This window comes from Mizuhopecten yessoensis, unplaced genomic scaffold (genome assembly GCF_002113885.1).
Source record: "Mizuhopecten yessoensis strain PY_sf001 unplaced genomic scaffold, ASM211388v2 scaffold8507, whole genome shotgun sequence".
In the NCBI taxonomy this organism is placed as follows: Eukaryota; Metazoa; Mollusca; class Bivalvia; order Pectinida; family Pectinidae; genus Mizuhopecten; species Mizuhopecten yessoensis.
Genome location: NW_018407582.1, coordinates 898,050 through 909,192, shown reverse-complemented (window position 1 = coordinate 909,192; position 11,143 = coordinate 898,050). Strand labels below are relative to the sequence as shown.

General features: G+C 35.9%; 1 protein-coding gene across 1 annotated transcript in view; it reads right to left on the bottom strand.

Moving 5' to 3' along the window:
* LOC110456080 (structural maintenance of chromosomes protein 5-like) overlaps positions 1-10,572 on the bottom strand; it is a 28,261-nt gene extending 17,689 nt beyond the window's left edge. The window contains exons 1-12 of the mRNA XM_021506618.1: positions 10,213-10,572; positions 8,628-8,822; positions 8,072-8,171; positions 6,538-6,663; positions 5,414-5,626; positions 4,933-5,094; positions 4,356-4,427; positions 3,877-3,938; positions 3,428-3,503; positions 1,933-2,050; positions 999-1,153; positions 457-665 (exon numbers count right to left, since the gene is read on the bottom strand). Of these exons, the coding sequence (XP_021362293.1) occupies positions 457-665; positions 999-1,153; positions 1,933-2,050; positions 3,428-3,503; positions 3,877-3,938; positions 4,356-4,427; positions 4,933-5,094; positions 5,414-5,626; positions 6,538-6,663; positions 8,072-8,171; positions 8,628-8,822; positions 10,213-10,349 (1,625 nt within the window). The 5' untranslated portion in view covers positions 10,350-10,572. The remainder of the gene's footprint in view (positions 1-456; positions 666-998; positions 1,154-1,932; positions 2,051-3,427; positions 3,504-3,876; positions 3,939-4,355; positions 4,428-4,932; positions 5,095-5,413; positions 5,627-6,537; positions 6,664-8,071; positions 8,172-8,627; positions 8,823-10,212) is intronic.
* Positions 10,573-11,143: the final 571 nt, after the last annotated feature.

The window sequence follows — 11,143 nt, the reverse complement described above, 5'->3', positions numbered from 1 at the left end:
CTGGGCATTTTGGTTATTCAGAAGAAGTTGTTTAAAGGTTTTTTAAGACAATTGACCCCTGTGACCTTGAATATAACTGAAAGTCATTCATTTGAACAAACTTGGTAGCCCTTCACCCAAGCATGCTACTGGCCAAATATCATCTCCCTGGGCAGTTTGGTTATTGAGAAGAAGATGTTTAAAGTTTTTAACATATTTGACCCCTGTGACCTTGAAAATAGGTGAAGGTCATTAATTTTAACAAACTTTGTAGCCCTTCATCTAAGTTTGCTTCTGGCCAAATATCGACACCCTAGGCCTTTTGGTTATAAAGAAGAAGTCGTTTAAAGTAAAATATTGACGCCGGACGGACGACAAACGCCGCGCCACGGCATAAGCTCACTTGGCACTTCGTGCCAGGTGAGCTAAAAAGAGAGTTCACTCAGGGCTGTTTTTTACAGGAGTTCTCTCCCTTACCTGTAATGATCTATGCTGTATTTAGGTTTAAACGAACTCAGTGGAGCTTGAGGAACCTTGACAGCATTGACCTTTAGCTTCTGTTCGTCACGGATCATGTTCATAAAGTTCGTGTAATCCTCGCTGTCCTCAAACACAAAGGCCTGAAAGTCCTTGGCACTAATGTGCATCTCTATGTATTTGGCAAATGAAGCATCTTTCGGATTTATCTGTTGAAAGGAAAAGAAGTTATTATTGAAATTTCTACATATTTTCGTTTTATGGGGCTAACACGACTTCAGAAAGCAGAACCCCAACATACAGTCCTTTTTTACGGTTATTTTTTTTTTATCACATAGGGTAGGGTGGATAACATAGCATTTACGTACATACTTACAGACAACATCATAGGGAGATGAACATAGCATTTATGGTAAACTTAGGGGTGTGGTGGTTAACATAGCATTTACGGTAAATACTTAGGGGTGTGGTGGTTAACAGGGCATTTACGGTAAATACTTAGGGGTGTGGTGGTTAACATAGCATTTACGGTATATACTTACAGACAACATCATAGGGAGATGAACATTGCCTCTGAACTGGTGTTTATTTTCTTTATACCACAATACAGCATTGTAGGTGTCTTTGTCCTTGCCTCGTAAGATCTCCATTCGCTTATTCTCCACATTCTGTATCCTCCTCAGCTCTTGCTGGTATCCTGCAAAAACAAATGTCATCAAATATATAAATTTAAAATCTGAAATGTATATTAAGGAAAGACTTGAAAAGTTATTGTTTTGAAAGAGTACTCTTGCAATAACTATAAAATGTTTTTAGAACAAAATAATCATTAAACTTGCTTTTGAACTAGATCTTTTTACATTTTGGATAATGTCCTACTGACTATTTCATTTGTCTTGTGGACTCTCACTCGATGCTTTTGATTTTGAGCAATATGGAGGGAGTTTTATGAAATTTGGCTTAAATTTTTTCGTTCATCACGTAAAGAGTCTGAAGCTGTAACCTTGACCTTAGATTATCACCTGCACAACCAACCAATTCTCAGAAACAGAGGCCTGAAATAATGGTGTTAAGTATCTTGAAATCTGATTGAAACTTTTAGTCAGGAATGCATGAACATGCCAATTTTCTCAAAATGCTGCAACTGTGACCTTGACCACAAAAACTTGACCTTCCTCTGGTATGTAGAGATTGATACAAGTCAGAATTTCTTCTGTAACATTCCATGAAATTAAGCTAAAAACTGTAACCTGCAGACCAGCCAAATATCTTATTTCCTATCCTCAAGTAAATAGTCTGTAACTGTGACCGTGTAGCTAAATGTATGACTTTGACTTTAAACTATGCTCCAGAGTTTGATGTCACTTGTGTGAAGTTTCAGGAAATATGGTCAAAACCATGGCAAGGAACATGCATACAGACCATATATATCTATTATGATGTAGAAATGGACAAGAATCGAACATCCAGACTCACCATCCACTTGTCTCTTTAGATCTGCAATGCCACGTCGGATACCCTCACCCTCCTCATGTATTTGTGTCATCTTTCTGTTCACAGCTCGCATTTCATTGGTTGCCTTTTCCAGTAATGGCTGTACAACCATATAAAACATAGCTTCTGTCACTACCACACATAGAAATTGATCAAAAAACGCAAAAATGACCTTTGGGTAATCTAACTGAGGGATGCCATTTCTGTGTTCTTTAAACAAACAATACTATCTAATTGAGTTATCAACGTAATGTGTTTAAAAAATGTCAACAGACAATGGGACAGCTGAATTTTTTTTTGTTCCTACTGCATTGACCAAGTGAGATCTGCTAAGGCAACTGACCATTCATTGTACAGTTTTACAGATATGCAGTGTCTATATATCCTAGTGAACACAGAAAATATAGGATAGTTGAACAAGCTTCATTCAAATGTGTGTCCAAACCTGCCATTTTCACACATCCTTTAACTGTCAGATCAGTGAAAATTATTAACTATAGTAATCCATCAACCCATCAACCCTCGACCAATATCAGCCCTCGGGCCTTTGGCCATCAGGCTGATATTGCAGTCTCGGGTTGATACTGGGTGTGATATGGTAAAAGGATGTATTATTCTCTATATATCATTTCACGCACCTTTATGATATAATTGTTTACATTTACATTTCTTCTGAACTTGGACTCCATATACCTGCTAGGCATTTTAAAGTTATTTTTCAATTAACTTTTCAGTTGGCGTACCAATAAATCAGCCTATTATCATTGTGATTACTTTGTTATTCTGGGGAGCGTGGGAATTACTTCTGTTAATAGATTGTTTTCAATTTCTTGGGTTTTTTTGTCTGAAGAGGTTTTTATTGTTTTCAATTTCTTGTTTTTTTTTTGTCTGAAGAAGTTTTCAATTAAATCAAAGAAAAATAATTCACATCTTATTTCATTTTCAATTTATTTATCTTACCAGGACGACGTCTCACAGTGAGCGATGACATGTTAAGCTTCGGTACCTTCCGTGGTGTAAGACTTGCACAAGACCCATATTTTAGAAATTATCCAAAAAAATATCAATATCGCATTGAATATAAATACAAAGGTAGAATTCTGTTTTGTTGAAGTTTATGGGGAATGAACCTCAATGGGTCTTGAGACAAATTCAATGCTTCGCAGTTTATCAAACTTGTCTCAAGACCCATAGAGCTTTATACCCCATAAACCTCAACAAAACAGGATTCAATCCTTAAATATCTTTTAAAGATAACACAGCTATATTTTCTTGTTGAGGTTGTTTTATAAACAAAACTGCTCCCCTTAATCTCTATCAATACTTTTTATGAAGAGACCACTTTTGAACTTTTCAGGTGTAGCTTCCTAATACACATTTGACTGGATTCATCAATCTGATAAATCAATTTAGTGATGTTGCAAAGAAATGATGTTGACACATACACACAATATGACATTGACTGCACACAAGATACCTGTAGATTTTCCTGCTCATCTGTGTTTTGATATTCAGATTGCAGAGCATCCACCTGTCGTTGTAGGTCTTGAATTCTGAAGAATAAAAAAACGAACAATATCCGTAAATCAAGATGTTTTTAACTGAATTAATATCATAATGCATGTTCAATATTTGCTTTGGAGGAGTTTATTCTGTAACTGATTTTACAATTCTGTAATTGTTTTTGTGAATCCAATATTTTGTAAAGAAACATTATGCCAGAGGCTCTTTCAGACAAGAGTATATATATGAGAGGGAGGGAGCCATGAGGTACTTCAAACTGATAATAATAACTATATGGGTGTCGTGGTCTAAAATATTTGTATTCATGTCATGTGTACTTGTTTGTAATATTTGTAAAATGGGTCTCAGGCAAAAATGTTTATTCTGGAATAGCCCTTATCATATTTTCATCAACATCAATACCTTTTTCTTCTTGAATTTTCCTCCGTCTTTTTGAGGTTTAAATCATCCAGAATTTCATTTTGCTGAAAAAAATGACAGGAAAAATATTCATGCAAATATCTTTGCTTGTCATGCTAATTTTCCCCCAGTAAGTATTAAAATATATCAAAGAAGAACTTTCAATGGTCAAAACATCTAAAATAAAAGAGCTTATTTTTTCAATAGTCAAAATCCTCAAAATGAAAACTTTTTTTGGAGAATTCACTTTAAAACAAAACCAGATGAATACAAGTAAAGCGTTCGGGAAAATACATATCTTTGATGAGATATTTTTCTTAACAAATTAATGTGAATATTTGTAAATGATAACATTGCTTGAAAAGCTCCCTATAGAGTTCTACGAGAGCTAAATCGAACTGATCAAAGCATTTATTTAAATGATAAAACAGTTCAAATGAATATTTCTGTCTGGTCAGAATAACTTGTAGCTTCAGCATTACCTTGTCAGTAGCTGCTTCTATCTCTTTGCTATTTGCCTGGGCTTTTGTTGCAAAATCTCTGAGGCTGTTTGTCTGAAATATACTCCATGCTTTAACATTTCTAAAGAGTTCGAGTCAAACTTTATCAGAAGACATGTTATGGTGATATTATGATACCTATTGTCCTACATATGAAAGAGTGACTAATCTCAACCAAACACAAATTTCTCGATACCAATGGACACTATATGAAAAAGAAGCAACTCCTGATTCCAGGAGACCTGATTTACATCTAAGGGACTTCTGTATACCTCTTGGGTGTCCTCCTGATAGAGTTTAAATAGGTGAAGTTTTTTCTTTATTCCTGAATTATAATGGGGGGGGGTAACACTTTTCACAGAAATAATCGAAGATCTGCATATTGCATATGAACCTTTGATTTTATTGCTGATAATTTTTCCATTCATTATAAAACATCTGGTCCAATCCACAACTTGGGAATGAATCTTGAATATTTCTCATCTGAACACATGCATTTCAATTTCAGAAATATTTTCAAACTGCAATATACTAATTAAGCTTATTTTGAATTAGTCACCTTCTGTTTCATTTGTAAATCAGCTTTTTCTTTCTTTGCTGCAATCTCGTCGAGTCTTCTCTGCAGAGGCTCAAACTGCACTTTCGCTTGCTTCAGTGAGTCCATTTTGCTGTCTCGATCTCTTTTCACTACATCATACGCTTTCCTTTTTTCATCGTATTCCTATAATGTAAATACTGTTTTTAAAGCAGGTTCGAGAGCTGTGTTTTTGGGATTATATAAAATATCTAAAGCAGACCTATCTTAATCTGTGATTATTTTCGTTATTTTTTAGCAGTCCTGTCTAAAACTGTGTTATATGTCGGCTTTTGAAAGTACACCTATTTAAACCTATGAAGCTGTGTTGTTGTTACTTAAAGCAGGCCTTAAATAAAGCTGTCTCATGAAAATCTTGAGCATATCTTGTTGCCGATTCATTATCTCATTTCTTGGTACTGGATAATGTCAATGATATACTATATAACACAATTTAACATCTTACTATCCAGGGCCGCTTTTTCTGAAGGATTTCCACCTTCTCCAGGTGACGCTCACGCTCCTGAAAATTCTTTACATCTTGTTCTAATCTGCTGTTTTTGTTGATGTTTTGTGCTAATCGTTCTTCAAGATTTTCGAATCCTTGTTTGAGGCTTCGACTTTCATTCCTCGCCTCCTTTAGTTTCATATGGTTTTCATACATGTCTGGGGGTCCAACCTTTGAACATGATAAAACTTCAATCAAATACAAAAGTAAGCTGGGTTATATACACTATACATGATAATTACAATCATCTTATACTTAATCAAAAATATTTTGATGAGATCTCAGGTGAAAAATCAAGAACTCTGCTTATCATTACTTTCAATATTTTGAAAACATCACACTATATACACTGATATCGGGTTGTGGGTTCGACTCGTGTCAATGTGTTGTATCCTTGAGCAAAATACTTTACTCCGCTTGTTCCAGTCTACTCAGCTGTAAACGAGAACATGGTTGGGGCGGTGCTAGAACTGTTGAATGCTAGCTGTGAGTACCGAAATAACAGCACCGGCTGTATGCTCCCCAGGCAGTTGAGAAAGATATTGGCTTGTTGCAAAGCCCTATTACCATGAATAACAATTTGTGAACCACTTTGAGACAACCTACGAACTAGGGTGTGATAAAGCAGTATATAAGAACCTCAAATAATTATTATTATGTTGAACATCTGCTTGCTTTAGGCATTCCTTTGAAAACCTGAAAGCTTTAATCTCTTTTCAATGACATGGTATTAGTAACAAATTTATTTGCCTCTGGTGTTTACAATTTTATGGCTTTATACAAATTTCTGTCCAGAGAAACAGAATTTGTGCATATACTTCTTCTGGGAAGGCATTTTTAAAATAAAATGTTATTTACTGATCATTTATAGGGCTAGTGTAAATATCATTAACCACAAGTCAGCCCAGCTAGTAGTTTCCAATTTTACTAGCTAGTCCATGTGCAAATTCCACTAACCCAATATTATTCAACATAAGTAATATAAAAAGTTTTTAGAATCACTAGTCCAGTTGGAGATTTCACAAGTCTCAGACCAGCGGGCTGCCCTTATTGTCTTGGCCTTTATTTAATTGATGACTTACAGCCTTTTCTGTATTTTCCAATAATTCTTCCTGTGTCATTTTCGCAAAGTCTGCAACCTTCTCCTGGGGTAGGAACTGACACAGATTCCCGACCTGGATGTTCTTACTCATGACAAGCTCCTCTACCTGCAATGATAAATCTACATGCAGATTCCATGTTCTATATTCAAAGATTTTTTATGGAACTCTTGTACTCATACGGTTTCTGGAAATACTGAGCAGTAGTTCATCATGATATAGGAAAGCCTGATTAATATTGATCTCTTCTTACAATTTTCTAAAATCTTAGAGCTAGCTCCTTAGTGGTAAATTTAGGTAAGCAATTTCATTTTTAAAAAGAGGCCCATAGGGCCTGAATTGTACACCTGGATAATAAAGCAACATGGGAATTTAAAATCAAATTCCCCTTTTGGGCCCCACAACTCTGCACCAGAGGGGCACCACCCTCCATTTATATATAAAAAAAAGGTCCCCTATGCCCAAGGATGCTCCAGGCTCAATTCGGATGAAATCCCTCCAATGGTACAGAGGAAGAGGGATTATGAAGACTTAAACCTCAAATTCCCATTTTGGGCCCTTCCCCTCTGCACCCAGAGGGGCAAAATTTAGTCCCCTTTGACAAAGGATACTCCAGGCCAAATTTTGATAAAATCCCTCTAATAGTAGAAATGGTGAAGGATTTTAAAGACTTAAACCTCAAATTCCCCTTTTGATGAGCCCCACAACTCTGCAGCAAAAAGGGCCCACCCATAGTTTATACAAAATTAACACACCTTTGCTCAAGGATGCTCCAGGCCAAATTTGGATAAAATCCCTCAAATGGTACAGACTGAGAAGGATTTGAAAGAGTTGAACCTCAAATTTCCCTTCTGAGCCCTGCCCCTATGCACCCAAAAGAGCCACACCCACCGTTTATACAAGATCGAGTCCTCTTGGAAGGACACTCCAGACCTTTATCCTTACGGCAGAAGGAATTTCAAAGGTTTTACCACTATTACTCCTATTTGCCCCCCCCCCCCTCTGCCTTTTGGGGGGCCACACCCACAGTTTATACAAAATTGAGTCCCCTTGGCCCAAGGATGCTCCAGACTAAATTAGAATAAAATTCCTTTATCCCTACAGTAGAAGGATTTTAAAAGTTTTACCTATATTTCCCCTATTGAGCCCCACCCCTCTTCCCCAANTGGCCTAAGAATGCTACAGACCAAATTTAGTCAAAATCTACTGTCAGGACAAGTATCGTTTTAAAGGAAAAGTAGACGGACAGATAATGGACGCTGCGGTATGGCATGAGCTCACCATGGTCCTTCTCACCAGACGAGCTAAAAATTAATTTAGATGAAATACAGCTCTACGGGGGAGAACACTCAATTCTGAAAGGAGGATTAGTAGGTCCAATATTCGTTACGTCTTTCAATAAAACAAAGTGCGACACTGCAGGAGCTAGTGCCCCGACATTTGAATTTTTACTTTTATGGACTTCATTCAGTTGGGGGTAATGCACATTGTACGGAAAATAAAGAAAACATCTTACAGCTTTCAAGGTGGCCCCACGTCCATTGACATTCCATTGAGATTGGTTGTTCCTGTGTATCTCCCTGACAATCACATAATTGTCTCCATCAGTGTTGAATCTGAAATGTCAATAAAGGAAACAACTGACAGTCACATACAACTTTATTTTGAAATAACAGTTGCATAAAACTTAATTTTCATGATTAAGTTTAAAAATAAAATCCTACCAACAGTCAAATTATATATCAATTAATGTATATGTAGCAGACTAGACCAAACCATTAAGGACGAATTCTAAGCTTGACTTCAAACCTAAGATCCAGATTTTTTCCCCATATTATGGTCTAATGAACTCTTGAGAACAAATGATGCAAATGTTTTTCACCTTTTTTTCTAAAGCAAAAGTGACATTTTCTAACCATTTATCCAAAGTGAAAGTGAAGTACACATGATTATTTGTTTAAAATAAAACAATTTCCTGACAATTACCTCTTATAGTTTAACAGTTCAAGGCATAACTTTCTGTTTTCAGATCTACAGTGTTTTTGTTACAAATAATATCATATATGACTTACAACTCCAGTTCAATTATTCCTTTTTGCTTTCCATATTTTATAAATTCTGCTGCCTGCTGAGCCCTTCCTAAAAGTCCAATTTTACCGCCAAGACCCAGACATATTGCACAAACTATTGTGGATTTTCCTGTACCATTAGGTCCTATGATCACATTGAGATAGGGTCCAGTTTGAAACTCCACAGAATCATATGTTCTGAAACAAACAAAAAGGTAATGTTAAAACTAAAGAAAAAATACTTTTAAAATATGTACCTAGATTTGAGTGGAAAGTTAATATTTTCCCACCAAAAATCAAGAATCCTTCACACAATCTTAAACCTGCTGATAGGAACTGAAATAATTGTTTTGTAAAATTGATTACAATATCTTTACCATTAACAATTGATCTAGCTAGGGTTCAGTAACATAAATTTACAAATAATCTGTAGTATTCAACTATTCCTGTGGATTACTGGGTAGAATTTATTAATTGCCTTATACCCAGAATACCAGATAACAGACAATTGATCATGAAACTATCAAGGTCAGGGTGTACAATTCAATTCTAGCAGCTTAGTCCTACTTGTGAAAATGGTTGACAAAGTGTACCCATTTTGTGAAAATCTGTTCAGTAAAGATATGAAATGGTTATGATCACTGTCAACAAATTTGATGACACGTACAGCTGGAGAGAAAAATATGCTCTGTTAAAAAAAGGTGAAATACACACCAAACTACGTTGACAATTTTTTATAAAGAGACAAAATGAAAGATCTTATTTCTATCTCTGCTCATAAACAAGATTTGAAGAGGAGATAGTAAGTTTAACAGTTATTTTTATCAGTCATGCAAGGAGATTGTGTCAAAAAGTTTTATGTTTTGAAATACTTCAGAGACTGGCAGCTATATCTTGGGAACTCCCTCATTTTCACCAAAATTTACCAATCTCCCTTGAAACTCGATCATTCCAAACTCACACAAACTAAAAATCTACATCCTGTGGTCAAATGATCACCTAGATACTGCAGCGTGTGTAATGATGACAACTGGCGTGTCTGAATGAAATGTGTTTTTTTCTAAATTTATTTTGATACATGAAAAAGGGAAATATGAATTTAGCAAAGCAGTTTCAGTCGCGTTCCACACTCTTTCTCCCTCATTTGAAATGAGATAAAGTGGAATGAGAGAGATCTCATTGGAGGTTTCAGAGGTTGACACCTATGAGATACTCGTTACATATTTCGTTCACGATGCTATGTTGGATGTGGATTCGATAAAAAGCCTCTTGTAGTTAAAGCGGTTGACGCTCTGAGAGAGGATATGACAATGTGTGATATTGGGATCAGATCATCGCAAGATTATATGAGGTTAAGTTACTTCACGGAATTAGCACTACAATGCCTGTATCTGTACCACATGCATCACCTATTGAAAGAAAAATATTGAAGCTATTTCAATTAAAAGCAAATCGCACATTTGCTTGTATGCATGAACGGGTGTTTTCGTGATTTAGATATATTGCAGGTGTTATCACTTCTTGCACAGTGGCTTCACTACTGTAGGCTAAGACAGAAGTATCGACAGCCAAATGGTGATACACTTACAGAATATTTTCTAATTTTATGCGAACAATTGCGCCTTCTACGTATTCCATATTGCTCTTCGTTGATTTCTGTTCCCTCCTTTGACTTGCTTCAGCGTGTATTGCATCTATAGGCCGTTTTCTTCGCACTGCCGCCATTACGTCAAATTTCGCTTCTGCGCGCGTGAACACAACATCCGGGGATTTATGTAAAATGGTTTCGGTTTCAAAGGAACAGAAATGAAATGAACACCTAGGCCAAACTCAATACAAGAATCTGGCTATCCGTAGTAAATTTACATCTGAGTTTTATATTTAGACTGATAAAATCATTATGAGCGATAATGATCAGAAAGAAAATGTACTCCACCATTTTACAAAAGTTGATCACAGCTATTTTTAGGTGTCCTAAATTATAAGAGTGAAACCAAATTATTAAAATTCCGGACGTTCAATTTAGTGCCCAAAGACTTTCATGGAATGCAATTCTGTGAATTTATTTTTATTTTAATAGGTTTTGTTGAGTTTGTGATGAGAAAGGAGACACTATTGCAATGATAATATAATCAGAATTGTACTTAAACAATCTTTATTATTATACTTGTGTACACTGGGGTATGACATGAAAGGGATATCGATGTCAGCAGGCCTAGGTGGGCAAGGGGGTACCTGAAGTTAGTATGCAGATTGGTGTAGATTACGTGTCTTCCAATTTTCAATTTAACAACTATGTCCTCAGGCGAGATAACGGGGAAATGTATAAGCAGAGACGTCTAAATGTCTCTGGTATATATATATACTGGATCAATTTCAAGAAAAATATAAATAAATGAAATGTGTAAATACTGTCACAGAGTCACATTATACGCAAACCGGGTACCACAATCAGTACAACTGCATCACTCGACAGATGAAAGTCAGAAACGAGGCAAATAATACTGGCCCATGCTATG